Source organism: Stegostoma tigrinum, chromosome 1, assembly GCF_030684315.1.
Source record: "Stegostoma tigrinum isolate sSteTig4 chromosome 1, sSteTig4.hap1, whole genome shotgun sequence".
In the NCBI taxonomy this organism is placed as follows: domain Eukaryota; kingdom Metazoa; phylum Chordata; class Chondrichthyes; order Orectolobiformes; family Stegostomatidae; genus Stegostoma; species Stegostoma tigrinum.
The window spans coordinates 52,936,984-52,956,150 of NC_081354.1; the positions used below are offsets into that span (position 1 = coordinate 52,936,984).

General features: G+C 39.1%; 1 protein-coding gene across 10 annotated transcripts in view; it reads left to right on the forward strand.

The window, feature by feature from the left end:
• The window catches only part of trim2a (tripartite motif containing 2a), a 158,908-nt gene that overhangs the window by 92,591 nt on the left and 47,150 nt on the right, over positions 1-19,167 (forward strand). For 9 of the 10 annotated variants that reach the window (XM_048527621.1, XM_048527614.2, XM_048527671.1 and 6 more), the window contains one exon: positions 15,113-15,291. In XM_048527621.1, the coding sequence (XP_048383578.1) occupies positions 15,158-15,291 (134 nt within the window). In that variant the 5' untranslated portion in view covers positions 15,113-15,157. Of the gene's footprint in view, positions 1-11,882; positions 12,110-15,112; positions 15,292-19,167 lie in introns of those variants that run through there. The other variant, XM_048527651.2, reaches the window with a different exon arrangement.

The window sequence follows — 19,167 nt, forward strand, 5'->3', positions numbered from 1 at the left end:
TGTGATTCAATTGAATACCTCAATCCTAAGAAGAGCCCCAAAAAGGACTGATGTTACCTTGAACTTTGGGTTAGGCTTTCTTACAATACACATTTTGCAATTTGTAATAAAAGTAATCAAAGACATGAGGAATCTATTTCTTTTTCATTTACATGAACATTTTACAGTCAATGAGAACAGCTGTTGAGGGCATCTCTGTGCTTGGTGCAGATGGTTGAACTGCTGTAGACAGATTCTGGGAAACACTGCAATTCAGTATAGAAAGTGTGAAAGATAATTTAATTACCATTCTCCTCGGCTATTCATGTAAAAGATAATGGTTTACATTTTACAAAATGACAGAAAACATGGTACAGCTGTCCTGAATAGTGTGCCAACTTCTAAATCGACACCACTTTAATTGAAAATTTGAGAAATGCTAATGAGACAAAACAGTCATGTAGCATTTTTTTTTGTCCACAATCTGATTATACGCAAGTGCAAAAATTACTTATTTGAACGTGAAGACAGATAGGTATAAGAACTAGGAGCTGGATTAGGTCATCTGGCCCTCCAAGCTGCTCTGTCATTAACCAAGATCATAGATAATCTTCCAGCTCAACTCCACCCTCCAACATTATTCCCATAACCCTTATATACTTTATGTAATACTCTCATATCCCAGCACCCAAAAAACGTCTACCAACCCACATCATAAGTAAATAAAATAATGGAGCATCCATCGGTTTCTGGGAAAGACCATCCCAAAGATTCACAATCCTTTTGAGCGAAGTAATTTCTCTTCATCTCAATCCTAAATGATCTCTCTATTATTTAACAATTGTGAACCCTGTGTTCCAGACTCTCCGGACCGAGGAAACATTTTCTCGAGCTCCCAGGAATTTTTTGTTTCAATTAGATCATTTCACATTCTTCTAAACTCCAAGGAATATTGGCATTGTTTACTCAATCTCTTCTCACAGGACAGTCCCTCTTTTCAGGAACTAGTCTATTGAACTTTTATCATACTCTGTTGTACGTCTTTCCTTCGGTTAGGAGACCAAGACTATAAGCAGTACTTCAGTTGTGGCCTTACCAATGCCTGTATAATTGTAGGAGAATTATTTATTCTTATACTCCAATTGCTGTATAATAACAGCTAACTTACTGTTTTCTTCATTAGACAGATATCTTGGTTCATTGGAAAAAGTGGTAGATGCCAAATTGTGATCATAATTCAAATTAAGCAAGTAACCATAATTCACAACATGGTTACAGACATCATTATAATAAAACTAAAATATTACAGAATTGTTGTGGTACTGAAGAAAGCCCTTTTGCTCATCATATTTACACTGGCTGTCTGAATGAACATGATGGCTTAAATATTGTTTCAATTTAAATAATCATCTAATACCTTGAATGCCTCAATAGATCCTGCTTCCAATCATCGTGTGAACAAGATTTCTCTCAGATAATGCTCTGATTTTGCAAATTACCCTATTTCTGTGCATCCTCATTCTTGATCCTTTAGGAAAGCATACAATTCTCATCTACACTTTCCAGCCCTCCTCATGATTTTGAAAGTTTATCAATTCTCCTCTTAGCTTCCTCTTTGCCCAAAAAATTCCCGACTTCTCCAACCTACTGTTATAACTAAATCTTCTCATCCCTGGAACTGTGCTGGTAAACAATTTAAAAGATTGCAGAATTATGAATACTTCCGTGTATAAATATGACACTTTATTGAAAAATGCAGGTCTCCTTAAATAAAAACGAGAAGTCTACTTACACTGCATTTTGAATTAAAGTTCACAGGTTGCCAAGTTGGGCTCATATGATTCTTTATTCCTTGCGTGCTCTTTGTGAGTTTTACTAATCAGCAGATTGGGCTGTGTTGCAGTCCATTGGTTCCTTATCTGATTTGGATTTGTGTTATTTCTTCTTAATTCAAGCACACATATACTTTCATGCGATTATATTTGTGGCAAGAACTAGTGGCTAGCGAAGCCCAAACGGATCTTGCGTGGCCTTTCAGGAAGGAACCCACGTTTTACTTGTTTGACTGAATCCGAATAGTTTCGGTATGTCGTACCTCAGATCAGTTTCAGTGCTTATTTTTGAAAGCTTTTAAGCTCTTTTCGTAAGCACTTCGTGAAGTCCAGCATTTCAAATAGGGACTATACATTCAATATAGGGTCTTACAGATTACGTATATTGGGAAGAGGCTCGTTTGAAATATATTGCGATGCCTGAGAAAATGTAGCGTGTGAATTCTTCCATTAGTTCAGTTATGCATTTCACACACTTACCAATCCTATTTGAGATCACCTTGAATGTAGCTTACTAGTATTTTAAAACACGTTTGTTGCACAATTTTAGTATCACGTAAATTGATGTGAAGGTTGTCAGAGGGGTTATGCATGGGTTATAATTCCATAGCGTTGCATTTTTGGGGGTTTGGACTCTTGACCCACTGATGCCCATTCACTAAAAAAGATAAATGCTACTTGTATGAGGAAAACTTCACTCCGAGAGTCTCAGGTCGCTCACATATTTATAGCGATGAACATGTGTAGTGATATCAATGCAGGCATTGCTTACGCTGACTAAAGTTACAATAGGACCTAAACTGATTGCACGAGGAACCCCATAGTGTAGAATTTTCTGGAAATACTTGATTTGCATAGAACACATTGTCCTCAAATATTGAGAAAGTTTGAGATTGTGTAAAAATGACAAGCTCGTTCCTGCTTAAGGAGATCGCTGATTTTGAGGTTACATGGTCAAATCATTTGCTAAAATCAATTTGCACTTCTGTTGATGTTTCTGTTTGTCAGCATTAAGATACAATTGAATTGAGCTAATCTATGAATCAGTGAACTATGGATAATCCCTTTCTGTTACCAAACTGCAAATGGTCAAACATTTCATCACAGTGTCCACTTCTCATTTAAGCTTTCAGTTAATTTGGCAAAGTAATCAGTGACAGAAATGATGAGCACCCTCTAACAGCCACTGGGATTGACATTGGCATTGGGGTACGATTGCTCATTTCCAATTGTGGAAGACCTGAACAACAAGATATAATTTGTTGTCTGTATTGTCAGCAGTACAGTGAATTGAAATGCAAATTCTCTTGCCGGCACATCATGTTATAGAATAAACCTGCAATGGTTGCAGTATTGGCTATGGTCTTAGGGATGATCTATAAGCTTTGAATATATCCATTGAGAGAGTCACAGGACACCCTGAGAAACAAATGAGAAAGGGCCAGCCATATGCTTTACAAATACCCATGATTGTCACTATCAATTCTGGGTGTCCTATCAGGAGGGATGCCACATCAACAAATATATCTATCTTTAATATTGTATTGTATCACTGCTCTAAGCTCTAAATTTCTGCTTTTAAACCCAGTAATTTTACACTTCCTTCTCTTTCTTCCGCCACTTTTGCAGTGCTGTCAAACTTTTTGAGAGTTTTGATTGTAGTGAGGAATGTATTACTTGGTTTTGAAGTATTAGTAATAGGAAAAGTTATCTTTGCTACCCTATTAAAGTTTACATCTTTGTGATGTAGTTTCTGAAGTTAGTTTACACATCTGTCGCCACTAGCAAAACATGATTTCTTCCACGTAAATTTTTATGATATTTCAATAGATTTTTGTTTGAAATAGTTTTCTCTTTTTTGACTCAGATGCATGTAAGGCTGATTTTGTATCCAGTTCTAACTGTGCAACTACTGTTTGCTTTTCATTTAATATAAGTATTTAGAAGCAGTTGTCTTTAAGTGAGTTGATGTTGTATTTGTTTTACAACAGCTAATATGTTAGGAGGTTTGTGTGTGTGTGTGTGTGTGTGTGTGTTTACGTACCTTCTGTGCCTAGCAATCTGCTGCCTGCTCTAATAATGGAAGCAGAAAGAGTCCCTGCAGACTTCTAAGTTTGCCATCCAATGGGATGATGGCTGAGGGGTGGTATTGGGGTTGGTGGGGGAGGGGGGAACAGGAATCTGGAGGCCTCAGAAAAATGTATCCACCATTGATGATAACGAGGTGTAGAGCTGGATGAACACAGCCGGCCATGCAGCATCAGAGGACCAGGAAAGCTGACATTTCCAAAGAAGGGTCCAGACCCGAAACGTCAGCTTTCCTGCTTCTCTGATGATGCTTGGCCTGCTTTGTTCATCCAGCTCTACACCTTGTTATCTCAGATTCTCCAGCATTGGCAGTTCCTACTGTCTCTATATCCATTGGATATGATTCTCCTATTGGAGATCCTTTATTAAATAATGCTGACTCTGCTAATAGTTACACTGGAAAACAATTTGACATAATCAGTCAGGCTTGCAGTCTCATGCAACTGCATGTGCTGGAAGCTTTATATATTAATACACAGGGGCCTGTTTAATGCAGGCAAAAATAATTTCTACATATATAGCACTTTTTTTGAAAAGGGGCATTATTGAAACAGCCAATCATTGCTGCATCCCCATGGCAACATCCTGACCATCAGAATCTACCTGCCTGCTACCCAAGTTAAGGTTGACAATTAATTGCTCTTGCTGCATTTCCATGCCAATGATGCCCCAACCAATCAACATCCCCTTCGCATGCTTTATAAAATAGTGTCAATGTGGTCAAGTGTATTTCTTGAGTCCTAATTCTGATGAGTGCAAGGTAAAAAAAAATCAAAACTTCCCATCTTCTTTTAGCAATGTAAATGTAGCAAATTGGTCCTTCTGTGAATGAATGCTTTATTTCAATATAGTGCGGCATGTATATGCAAAATAGTGCACTTACAACTTTATTTAATGTACCCTTATTTTGCCTAATATTTACATAGGTCCTAAGGTGTATTCAAGGTGAATACTATGTGAATTGGTATGGTGGTTGTAAGGGCAAAGGGTCGGCATAAGTTGACTTAGAAGTCAATAAAAGGGCCATTGGAAATTGGTATAGATGAATAGATTGGTATGGTTAGACATGGGGCAAGGGAGATGTTGTGAGAACTGGAGGGTATTTTTCACTTACTTATTTTTTAAAGCTAAACCTCAATACAATCATGGCGCACAAAGGCAGGTCTTCAGTGCAACCAACCCCTGCATCCAGTGAACTCTACCAGCCTGGAATGAAAGTTTTACTTCCTAGGTTACTTTCTCCTGGAGCTGGGAAATGTCCCAGATTGGGATTGAACACCCCGGCATGCAGCTTCAATTTTAAATGCAACTCATAATTGTTGGCCTCTATTTTGTTCCTGTTAACTCATGTGCCTCACTTTAAGCCACTATATATTACTTGTAAAATAAATATAGAGCAATAGAAGATACAGTTCCAGATAATTGGAAATAGGGTTTTTGGAACAGCTCAATGTCAGGAAAGAGGAGGTGGAGGTGTGTGGAGGGAGATGCTAAAATTTTCCATGTGCTACCCAGTGGAATGATTGGGTGGATATTGTGTTTTCAACTAATGTTGAAGTCACACCCTAGACCTTAATTTCAAACCCTTTCTCCCTTTTTTTTACTTGAAGGGAAATGCTGTATTTTTTTAATTATTAATAGACTTGTTAACTCACTTGCATGGATAAATAACAGCCCAGTCTGCTCTTCATCAGCTTCGGATTGGTCTTCATGAATCTTTCTCCCCAAATCAGAGCACACATATCCAGATCAATCCTAAGATAATAAAATGTGAGGCTGGATGAACACAGCAGGCCAAGCAGCATCTCAGGAGCACAAAAGCTGACGTTTCGGGCCTAGACCCTTCATCAGAGAGGGGGATGGGGAGAGGGAACTGGAATAAATAGGGAGAGAGGGGGAGGCGGACCGAAGATGGAGAGTAAAGAAGATAGGTGGAGAGAGTGTAGGTGGGGAGGTAGGGAGGGGATAGGTCAGTCCAGGGAAGACGGACAGGTCAATTCTCCAAGTTGAAAAAACACGCTTGTTTCGATTATTAGTGTAAGTGTCTAAAGGCTTTAGTATTTAACACATTAAGTATTCATTTGCTAATATCATGGAGTAATATCAAGACCAAAATTGCTGTTCATTCATATTGCTCTGAAATATTTAGCATAGTTTACACTTTGTTGTCATGTTACTTTTAGGAGATATTGAAACATCTGCTCTTATTATAGAATTTGAATGTTGTGGAGAGGCATTGGCCTAGTGGGATTATCACTGGGCTGTTAATCAGGAAACCCAGATAATATTCTGGGGATAATAAAATGTGAGGCTGGATGAACACAGCAGGCCAAGCAGCATCTCAGGAGCACAAAAGCTGACGTTTCGGGCCTAGACCCTTCATCAGAGAGGGGGATGGGGGGAGGGAACTGGAATAAATAGGGAGAGAGGGGGAGGCGGACCGAAGATGGAGAGTAAAGAAGATAGGTGGAGAAGGTGTGGGTGGGGAGGTAGGGAGGGGATAGGTCAGTCCAGGGAAGACGGACAGGTCAAGGAGGTGGGATGAGGTTAGTAGGTAGCTGGGGGTGCGGCTTGGCGTGGGAGGAAGGGATGGGTGAGAGGAAGAACCGGTTAGGGAGGCAGAGACAGGTTGGACTGGTTTTGGGATGCAGTGGGTGGGGGGGAAGAGCTGGGCTGGTTGTGTGGTGCAGTGGGGGGAGGGGATGAACTGGGCTGGTTTAGGGAGCAGTGGGGGAAGGGGAGATTTTGAAACTGGTGAAGTCCACATTGATACCATATGGCTGCAGGGTTCCCAGGCGGAATATGAGTTGCTGTTCCTGCAACCTTCGGGTGGCATCATTGTGGCAGTGCAGGAGGCCCATGATGGACATGTCATCAAGAGAATGGGAGGGGGAGTGGAAATGGTTTGCGACTGGGAGGTGCAGTTGTTTGTTGCGAACTGAGCGGAGGTGTTCTGCAAAGCGGTCCCCAAGCCTCCGCTTGGTTTCCCCAATGTAGAGAAAGCCGCACCGGCAGCATCTGCAGTTCCCATTATCTCTAATATTCTGGGGACCCAGGTTCAAATCCTGCCACAGCAGATGGTGGAATTTGAATTCAATAAAAATATATGGGATCAAGAATCTATCAATGACTATGAATTGATTGTCAGGAAAAACCCATCTGGTTCACCGATGTCCTTTAGGGAAGGAAACTGCCATCCTTACCTGGTCTAGCCTACATGTGACTCCAGACCCACAGCAATGTGGTTGGTTCTGAACTGCCCTCTGGGCAATTAGGGATGGGCAATAAATGCTGCCTAGCCAGTGATGCCTTCATCATGTGAATGAATAAAGGAATAAAATTTATGGTAAACATAGTTCAATCACAAAAGAAGTCAGAATTTGAATCTGTAGAAGAAACCAAAGAAACATGTACTAAGAACGGAAGTCCCAGGTAATGCTTATTACATCTGTCAGTACAGGCATGGTTAGTTATGGTTCCTGCATGATTTTCCATTGTCACCCATGGCACAACATTGCCAACATTAACCTGTGAGGTTCCGATATACCATGGTAAATTATAACAAATCACTCGTCAGGGCTTGTTTGACTCCATGGATCAGTTTACTTTAAACAATAAAACACATTACAAGTTATAAAATCAGCCATTACAACTGAATACTGTGTGTGACTTGCCAACACAAAGCAAATTAACAATGAGGAAGAGTTGCAGTATAATTGCACAGCACAGAGCAATAGATTCACAGAGTTGTATGGCAACCAGATATCCTAAATTAATCTTGTCCCATTTGTCAGCATTTGGCCCATATCCCTCTTGACTCTTCCTATCCATGTACCTATCCAGACGCCTTTTAAATGTAATTGTACTTGCTTACATCACTTCCTCTGGCAGCTTGTTCTGTACATGCACCACCTTCTGCATGAGGAGGTTGCCCCTTAGGTGCCTTTTAAATCTTTCCCCTCTCACCTTAAAACTATGTCCTCTAGTCTTGGACTCCCCTAATCTGGGAAAGGAACTTTGGCTATTCACCTTAACCATGTCCCTTCATGATTTTTTAAACCTCTAAGGTCACCTCTCAGCCTCCAACACTCCAGGGAAAATAGCCTGTTCAGCCTCTCCCTCTAACTCAAACCCTCCAACCCTCACAACATCCTTGTAAATCTTTTCTGAACCCTTTCAAGTTTATCAACACCTTTCCCATAGCAGTGAGACCACAATTGAATGTAGTATTCCACAAGTGGTCTAACCAATGTCCCATAGAGCTGTAAAATGACCTTCCAACTCCTATGTGGAACCCTTTAAACACAAAGTAAAATACAATGTACCTCCTTTTCAAAAGAAAGTTTAACTATTTACCATTACAAGTGACCCTATGAGTACCTAGAACATAAAGGTAATTTGCTGATACATACAGATCTGATGGAGGTGCTGATGAGTCTTTCATTCATGGACGACAGTTGCTTTGTCTATCTGCTTATCTGACAGCCAAAATTTGTTTCAGATTCACCACTGACTTGGTCTTGTTCCTGGATGGATTAAATGATTCAAGTGTGCTTGCCATTTATCATTTTGTTACTCCAGATTTTGAAGTTTCTGTATGCCATCCTGGCTTTCTGTTTGTTTCTACACAACCTGCTGTAATAACTGTCCAGCTCCAACTGCGGGTTTTCTTTTGCTTTCTTGGAAGAATGTCTCTTATTTCTTCAGGGGTGATTTGGTTTGCTTTTTGTCTTGAATTCTTTCACAAGAGAATCATTACTGGCATTTTTTTCTGAAGGGATTGTCTCATGGGTAATTTTTCTTATGTGTGCTGTGTATCTCCAAATAATTTTCAAGTCTGTCGTTTTCTCCACCATTGCTTTGAACTTAAGCTGAAGTTTCACAAAAAACCAAAAGAACTGCACATGCCATAAATCAGAGACAAAAACAGCAATTGCTGGAAAAGCAGAGCAGGTGTAGCAGCATCTGTGGGGAGAAATCAGAATTAACTTGAGTTCTGAGGAAGGGTCACTGGACCTGAAACGTTAACTCTGATTAAGCTCAGACCTTCTGACCTTTTCCAGCAATTCCTGTTTTTGTCTCTGAAGTTTCAGTAGTTGCTCCTGCTGAGAGTGATCTGTTTTATATGCATATTGCTCTCGATATTCCTGGGAACTGACTTAGCTTTCTGGCGGGATACTAGATGGTTTTTATTATGGCAGGAAGATACTCCTTGTACATGGTCTAGTTGCATCAGTGCTTGGCTCTTTGTCATTGCATCAGCCTTTACACTAGTGAGCACCCTCTGCCAATGGCCTTTTCTGCCAGTTGCTTTACAAAATGGATTGAAAGCCAGGCATTTGTGCATGCAAAAAGGCCACATCTTTCACATGCCTTGATATCTTTGAGTGTTTTAATGATTGTGTCGACTGCTAAGTTTGTCATTAGAATCTGTTAGTTTTAACTAACTTGTGAGGATCATCTCATATTCACTTCCATCCTTGAGTAGCTCTTCGACCGGTCTAAGTCTTTAGTTCGGTCTATATGACCTTTCTGGAAAGCTTCTCTGGGAGTGAATGCAATAACCAACTGAACAATTATGTTTGCTAACTCTCCATCTGAAAAATCACATAATGGGAGCCCTTTTCTTCACATCAACTCAAGAAGTGATCAATAGATTCTGTAGGTTTCTGTCTAAATAATATGAATTCTAATTGATGAACATCAAATTTTATCTGATACTGACGAGGAGTGAAGTTGAGAAGATGGGACCTTCGAATAAAACCTGTGCTGGAGGCATCATTCTGCCTCACTAACTAGCCGCCCAGCCAACTGAGCTAACCAAATGAGAAAATGCACTCTTTAGTATTGTAATTGTTGATTCACTGCTTCACATTTTTGGAGGCCTGATAGGAATCGTTATGGAGATGCACAGCCATAATCCATGGCTGTGTATCATTCTGTTAGTAGTTTGAAGTGTGTTTAATTTAAAATCTAGAAGTAGTTTGGAAAATTGCCTGAGTGTAACCAGTATCAAATGTAAGTCTGGTATTGATTTTGAGTGGTATACATATTTTGGAAATGATTAAAAGTAATATGGAACACATCTTTCTGAATGAAACCGTATTGTCTGGTCATGTGACCTCACAGTAACACCAGCGGCGCCTTTTCCAACAAGCATGTGAGTTGCCATAGTAACAGTCTGTCGGAGTTGAGATCACAAATTGTTCCATCTGACTGAACAGACCACAGGGGCTGTGAACAGCTTCAGTATATACTGTAATTGGGGGTTGGGACAGGAACATCATTGGAACAGAAAATATTAAATTTGCTGATGGAGGCAAATGAAAGAATGATGGATCAGTGCAATGTGTTCCTGTGGTGTACTAGAAGGATTCAGTGACATGAGGCAAGAGAATTTTAAAAGAGCTGAAATCTGTTGTTGTTATGATGGGGGGCATTAGAGAGAAAAGAATAGAACTGCATCATATTCTTTCATCAAATGTAGTGAGGGCGTGGTGCAGAGACGGCAACAGTAATGTGAGATAAGAATAAAAAAATCCACCCACAGCAGGCAGACTTCTGAATGGTTTTGAGTTTATTCAGCTTGTTAATGATCAAATCATCAAAAACTGATATTTCTATTGGAGACAGTACACATCTGAATTTGTATCGGCTGTTATTGTGGCAATTTTACGTTGTACATATTAGTGCCCGTTCAATGCCAGCTCTTTCTCTACGGTTGCTGCATTAAGACTTTTTTCCCCTCCCACTGCAGTGATCCATTAAACAGTGTTAGGGCACAGTGTATTCAATCAAGATAGCAATGTCTGAGTTATTTTATTTGTTCATGGATCGTGGGCATTGCTGGTTAGACCTGTGTTTATTGCCCATTCCTAATTGCCCAGCGGGCAGTTAAGAGTCAACTACATTACTGTGGGCTAGACCACATAAGGATGACAGATTTCATTCCCCAAAGGAAGTTATTAAACAGGATGGGATTTTATGACAATTATTACAGAGTCGTTATATTAGACAAGCTTTTTTTGAGTTCAAATTTCACCATCTGTCACGGTGGGATTCAACCCCATTTCCGTAGAATATTAGCCCGAGGCTCTGAACTGCAAGGTTATTGACATTAACATTATGCAACCACCTCCCATCCGATTTAGGTGCACTTTACAAGGATCCACATTGACAGACATGTTAATCACGGTGGTGTCTATTTGCTGTTGAATTCTAGTTTATGGAGCAAAACCTTCTGTCATGTAGCATTTACCAAAAGTATTTGGCTTTACAAAACAAGTCAAAATAGCAAGAAATCCAATCCAAGAGAATGAAGGAGAGAGCATTCTGAAAGAAAGCGAAGATTCTGAAATTAGAAAAATATAAACTGAATAAAGTGTAGTGATAAAACAAACAAGCTTTGAATATGTTAATATGCCTATTTGGCTGTCACAAAGACTGCTTAAAGAGCCTTTCAGATGTGGATTCAATGTAAAAATTCAACCGTGTTTGCAATTTGGGATCAAGAAGCTTTAACCAGAAAAATAAAATACAAAATAGATTGTACATTGTAGGAGAATGATATATTGAGCATTTCATGATAGACAGGCAGATTAGGACTAAAAGTAGGTGAGAGCAGTAAATGATGCATTAACAGCCCTGGATTAAAGCTTTTTCTAAATTGTTTTGTCTGTTTGTGGTTGTCGTAAAACAAAGAATTGCACAACTCCATTGTTCTCCTGAGCTCATTGCTTTTAAAGTATTTATGTAAAAGGTCAGTTGTGATGTGCTAAATGTACCACAACAACTATGTCCATAAGCGCTTTGCTGTTTTAGCCCATAATATCATCTCATTGATCTAATTTAGTGTTTTGATGGGCCTTTAAGAGTACTGAGATTGATGAATTACAGCAAACCGGCAAATCTCATTGCGGCTGACTACTGCACCCCAATCCCAGCATACTTTGCCTGATTTGCTGCAGTCTCCTAGCACAGAGCAAGAAACATGCACTAAATAAAGATCGATTTTGTTTCAATCCTTCTGGGTCTTTCCCGGCCAGTAAAACATCGCTTGTTACTGACCTAGAAATGTTATTACCATAGCAGATAATAGGGCCACCACTTTTCTATTTCCATTGTTTCATTTCTTCCCTTCTCTATCCTCTATATGGAGCATCACTACGTGCAGCGAGACATGGCTTTGCTCTAAGAATGGCAGAACTATGGTAGGATGATAATTCAGATAGTAAACTGCATGTCATTGCCTGAAGTATATTAAACTCCACTATAACTGGAAGCAAGATCTTCTGGTTAACGGCTATCTAAAAGAATTCTAAATTGTTTGATGAGTACAGAGAACTGGACTCTCCCTTGAATGATATTTTGTTTCTGAGAGATTATGGGTAGATCTGATCTGTTATTGGTGAATAATAAATCACGGCTGACTCTCCAGCACAGTTCCTGCATGTTGTTTTGCATGGAGGGAGGCCAGATAAGGGGAACTGGGAATTGAAAATAGCTCAGCGTGTTTTGTATGCTTGATTCTGAATCAGTATATTATTCTCTTGTAGTCAGAATCAATTTGCCTCAGTTTGTGTGTTATGACTGAGCATTAAATAAGAACCTGTATTGTGGCCCTTGTTGTAGTTATTTAATTGTTTCACTATGAATTACTGCTTTTTAATCCTTACTCACAGCCTCAGTAATAATTACTTATTAAGCTTCTTGCATCAGTTTGAATAGTCTTCAGCAGACAATGAATTTAGTTCAAGTCAATGTGAGTATGGAGGCAAATCACATGTTGGTTAATTTGTCGAGATTTCCAGTTAGTTGCAAGTTTCAGGTTCACTCTGATGAATGATCAGAAAGCAAACAATCACAATATACTTAATATAACCCTATTTTTAAGCCAACAAACATAAAATGCTTTACTTTTAATTACTGGTTTCCATAGGACATGTCAAAATCCTTGTCTCAAAATCCGAGGTGCTGTCTTTAAAAATTTCCCTTCAATGTGAAATGAATTTATTATTAATTTAGTTACATATAGATTACTAAACAAAACGTTAAGATGAATTGAGCAATTTTTTCCTTTGTTGAATAAATTTCCCTTCATTTACTAATTTTAATCAAAAGGAAGAAACAAGCATGAAATAATTTTATTCCCCTTTATGATTAATTTGGGAATGGAAGTAGATATGGCATATTATGAGAAATTAATCTCTGAAGTGCACAAAGTATTTCTTAACTTTCAATTCAATGACAAGTGCCAAATATGTGATGCAGAATTGAACAGAATGACACAGATAATTTTTACACTCAAAAGTACCCAGTTAGGGAGTAAAGCAATTACATTTATCTGGAGTGGAATCTTACAGGAGTTTGAATAATGTGGGCTAGATTGAGAAATGTGGCAGAGTTGTATGAGAAGTCTAGCAAGGCCTGCCTTAACTTTCAGGGCAACTCACTACATCTTTTAAATGAGTTCTGAGTGTCACAGTAAGATTAGCATAAGGGAGTGGCAAGTTGCCTATTAAGTGGGACTATTCCTAGTTAACAACCTTATTAATGGCACATCTCACCTCATTGACGTGAAGCTTCCTACTTTACCAAATCCTTTGAGCAAACTAGATGCTGGAAATTCTTGACTTAGAAGTTGGAAATTTACCTGGTGACTTTGGCTGGCTGGCTACTCCAAGACCTCTGTATTGGATACCAGGCACCACCATTTAGGGGCCAGGTCCATGGGTACTGGGCAAATGCCACTCCCCCATTCCATTGACATTAGTATCCATCATGTGCAAGCTTCCAAGATCCCTCATGACATATGCTGTGTCACTTAGTGCAAACACATATTTCCAGAAGGTTTTAGACAACGAAGTGTGGAGCTGGATGAACACAGCAGGCCAAGCAGCATCTCAGGAGCACAAAAGATGCCGTTTCGGGCCTAGACCCTTCATCAGAAACATCAGCTTTTGTGTTCCTGAGATGCTGCTTGGCCTGCTGTGTTCATCCAGCTTTACACTTTGTTGTCTTGGATTCTCCAGCATCTGCAGTTCCCATTATCTCTTTCCAGAAAGTTTGCTATGTTTGTCAGCAGTCCTCAGTCAACTCCAGAGCAGTCTCTGAAACCAGCCCAGTGACTTGGACATGGTCAGTCAGCTGCTTGTGGTAGTTTGCACTGTAGGAATTCAGTGATTCAAAGTCAGGATCCTCTCCCTGTAAGGGACATGGAGAATTAAAATGATAGGCAGTTGGCAACTTGGAACATGTTTGTGGATTGCAGGGGATTTATTACAAACTGGTGACCCAATCAGCGTTTGATCTCCCTGGTGTAGAGGCACCCACACCATCAGCAATAAGTACAAGCTTGAATTCAAAATAAAATATGCAAATTGTTGCCTCATGTGGACAGAGTGTTTGGGGGTCTTCAACAGTGAGGTCAGGGAGGTAAAAAGCCAGTTGTTATATATCCTGCATTTGCAAGGACAGGTGCCATCTAAAGGAGCAACACATGGTGTTGAGGAATAGTGAAGTGGACTAGAGTATCATGGAAGGAATAGTCCCTTAGAATGCTGAAAGGGGAGGTCAGGGGCAAATATGTTTTCAGTAAGATGATGCTGGAAGTGGCAGAGATGGTGGAAAATGATTCATTGAATATAGAGGCTGGCAGGGAGAAGGTGATGTCAAAGGGAACTCTATTGTGATTCAAGGAGGTTGGAGAAGAGGTGAGTAGATATGTGGGAATTGCAGTAAACATGTTGGAGAGCCCTTTATTGCACTTCGGTTGAGGAAAAATAACGTGTTTGCAGACTTGTTGGGTTAAAATATGTTCTCAAGCAGTAAATGGACTTAAAGCAAACTGTGTAGTCAGCGTAATAGTTTAGTATTTGCTACATACAGTGTTTACCACATTCAATTCTGGTGGCTTATCGATTAATTTCTCTAATATTTATACATTGTAGTGGTAATTTAGTTAGCTACCAGTAGTGGTACACTGACAAGCGTGGCTCATTGATTTTATTTCTCCTTAGTTAACCTGTACACACTGTTGGATTGTTCAAAATCCACTAACCTTATTATGCGTTTTATCTATTTATTAGAAGATTTCATTTGATTTGTAGTTGTGATGAGATATGCAAACCCATGAACTAAGCTGCAAGTTAACTTTGTTTTGCCTTTTTAAATAGTTAATTTCTATTGTTTCTTTACCCCTCCCCTTCTTTCAGTGTGCTGGGTGAGGGCAAACTGGACCCATATGTCAGTGCTTTAGGATGGCCAGTGACGGCTCGAACATTACCAGTCCTGTGGTACGTCAGATTGACAAACAGTTTCTGATCTGCAGCATTTGTCTGGATCGTTACAAAATTCCTAAAGTTCTTCCCTGTCTTCACACCTTTTGTGAGAGGTAGGTAGCCACTTTTTAAATTTGACTGAAAAATTTCCTCGAAGACTTCGATTTTTTAAAAATATTTTGTATTACCTTCAAAAAATGCAAGAAATGAAGCACTGTTTCAAAATTACTGTTTCTGTTTTGTTGGTCTGTATAATTTGTGTGAACACCATCAGACTCAGACCTTTTTGGTTATTTGCTTTCTAAGCAACAGATTTATTGGAATTTGATATTGATGGAAGTTACACATGAAGTCTTCAGTAAGGAAGTAGCGCAAAAATCTATGGTGGATCAATGGACTAGATGAATGTACTTCAGTGTTCTGTGTAATGAAGGCTTCCTCTTTACTTCGTGAATGGACCTTTGTGACCTATGAATCTCTTGTTTCTTCTGTTAAATTTGTTCAATTCAAGGTGTCAGATATCTGTCTAGAGTCTGGGTTCCAGGAAAAGAGGATATGGCTAAACATATCTTTTTTCACAGTATGTTGACATCAACACAGATTTGTAGTCATCTAACACTAGGCTGATTTCTTGAGAATACTTCACAGATGACATTATATTTCACAGCATGTATTCCAGCAACAGGTACACTGACTTTCCCAATGGCAGCCAAATCAAAAATGCTAATATGTTTGTGAATTACAACATCAAAGCACAGAATTACTTCTAGAGGGAGTCTCTTCCGTCAGCATGGTATCCACAGAGACTTACCTAAGTGATAATCTGCAGCTGAATGACTAGAATATAGATGCACTATAGAATTGCCACAAGATCAATGAAACATGGTAATATAGGTTTACAGAGCTATTGGCTTCTCAAACAACTAAAACTCTCTTCTGATCTACTCTGTAGTTTTACAGCATAATGTTTTAAAGCTCATTGAAAGTTTACGAACAATTCAAGGTTCAAGCAAAAAGGTTCATGTTGTTTCTGATGACTAGCAGCTCTTTGAGAAATATGAGAATCCTCTGGTTGCGCATGACTGCAGGAAAGGAACTATCCTGTCCATGGAAGAAAACCCTAATGTTGGAACTAATTGTGAGGTGCCTTTATAGAGGTGCATATGTCCACCAATCTTATACAAAAAGTAAATATTGAATACCACCACAAAGTAAACTGTAAAAGGAGGGCAAAGGGACACAAGGTTAAACTTTTGGAAAGCAAATAGGGATCAGATATCAGGAAGTTCTACACAAAATAAACAGCTGGCATGTGAATGAACTAATGGACAAGTTAGTGAATTTAAGGAATAATGGAATGCTGTAATGGGAGGATGTGATGTAGAATTTTCTGGCTGAGTGACCTTAAGTGATCTGAGTGGTTTCCTTGTCTCCTGTTTATGTGCAGAATACTAAAGCAAAAGTGATAATGTAATTAGAAGGTGCTACCTAGCTGTAAATGATACCCACAAGATACTGCAACAAGACATGTAAGAAGCAACTGAAGGTGAAATGTACTGAATTAGACTAACTGAACCCCTGTGATGCCTGAGTCATGCATGTTTTTGGGAACAGATTATATTCAGGTGGAATGATTTATGTATATGAGGCTAGAATTTCATATGTACCCACTTTAGGATCAATTCCGGCATCTGGATGATGAGGCATGTAGCAAATTCTGGCATTTGGTCTTGCCCCTCAATTACATTGAGCCAGTCAGCTGCCAATTGTAGCAGGCACCTTGCAGAGACATATGACTTGTTATCACAGCATTCCTTGGCTAAGAAGTGGACTGGAAAGGGAGGATGGCTGGATGGAGGTGGTAAGTGGTGGTGATTAGGAGGACCCAAGTTGTTTTAATATGGTGGAGCTACTCAATCCTGTTCCTCCTGACTCCACATTGATGTTTTAGAAGTATTTATGAACTTGTTCATTGCAGTAGGACCCACTTGCTGGCCTGCATTTGGACCTGGTTTTCAATAGGCAGATTGATCTTGCATTGAATCTCTGAAATATGTGTTAATCCCCTATTTCACTAAAAGTAACTGTAAGCATTGGCTCAATGAAGCACTTTAAATTGCATATAAAGAAACTTCTGTTATCCAAGGTTATTAAAGTATGCAGATGGGATTGCACACTATCAGACATGACCTCACTGAAGTACAGAACAGGTTTAAACACTGAATGACCTGCCGCTCCTGTGTTCCAACCTAGATACTGCACCCTGGTATATTTACCTTAACAAAGCCGGGCACTTTCAGCTAATATACTATGTGCACATCATGCTGTCACATTCAGAAACCAGTCACCACTCAAAAATAATGGGTCCTGCACTAAAAATGAAATATGGATGTCAATTGTCGAGAGATCCTGCTAATTTGTTGCTAATTTTCAAGGTGTTAAATAATTTTTATTTTCATGATGCTGAAAGACACTTTAATATTATACATAATAGGTTGTCTCTAATGCTGCTTCGAGTTTCTCTTCACCTTGAGTAGCCTGTGAGATCTGGCCATTTTAAACAGTAATTGCTTCCGTGCAATCTATTGACTCTGAGTGGAATATTCCAGAGTTTAGAAGGAATATTGGCTTTGCAACATTCAAAATTTTAGGTTGATTATGGGAGTTTTTGTTTTTGGCAATGGTTTTCTGTGGTTTAGTTTATTTTTCCTCTAAACTGGAAATCAGTGACCTGGTAGTGAATAACACTGATTCTAATGGATGCATTTCAAGGAAGAGTTAAACCAGAAGAATAATAGATCACTTTGTTAGATTAAACTTTAGAATTTATAATGCAGCTTACATGCTCTAAAATTTCCTGCTCTGGGATCTGCTACTTGGTAAATTGCACCTATGTAAAAATTGATTTAAAAACCAGGTAATTAACAAAGGAGACTCTATCGTAATGATTTGCAGTTGATTTACATTATCTACATTTGTATTAGTGAAACTAATTTTATGGATTGACATAGCATGAGTTAAAAGCACACCGATTTATTTCAGAGAACTCCAAAATCAAACTAAATTCACTTCAAACTGATGCACGACATTTTGAAACCATTGAACCACTGTTCCATTTCTGTCTGTTTATTTTTAACTGACAAGACCATAGAACAATTACCCCGTTTTGAAAATGTTGTATTGCAAGGATGAAAGTACTTTATTGTGCTATGTAAGCTGAGAAGAAACAGTTCTTAATGTGACTGGGGAAGAGCACAGATTTCCCATAGAACCAGTTCACCTTACACCAGCTAATCTATGAATTCTGTCATCATGACACTGTGAGTCTTTTGTATTCAGGGCCAGGTCAGAAGATAAAGGTCAGTGACTGACATTTTTATTCTTTCAAATAGATTGAATGTGAGTATAATATTTGAAACTGAAGCTTTTTGAAATGTTGAATTTGAAGAATATTATATTGAACTCACCATTTGGGCTCTCTGCATTTAAAAGAGGGGAATCACTGGCTGCCTGCCTCTTTTGTTCTTGGACAGCCTTGTCAATTCGTTTTATCGAGGCATTCTGCCATCAGTGGACATTGTAGGAAATCAAGTGTCTAACTAACAGGGAGAGTAATGTTACGGAGCTAGTAGGAACTGCAGATGCTGGAAAAATCAGTAGTTTCACAACTTTCTCTTTAGCTGAGTTAATGTTTTTGTCCCTTGTTTCATAAATTATGTGCATATTTCCATGTCTGATGATATTGGGGCAACGCAGTTCCATCTCTGTGGATCAGTTAAAAAATGCATTCACTGAATGGTTGATTGTGCCAGTTCTGATTTATTTTAAGCTTCTGTGGACTTAATTGGATCACATCTTGGACAGTTGTATTAGTGATACCTCAACAGGAGTATTTGTGTTTCTGGTTTTGTCAGGTGAAACTGGATAATGCAACTAAGATGGGCCATTTAGTTAGAGTTCTTGTGGTGTAGTGGAAGCTTGAGTTCAAA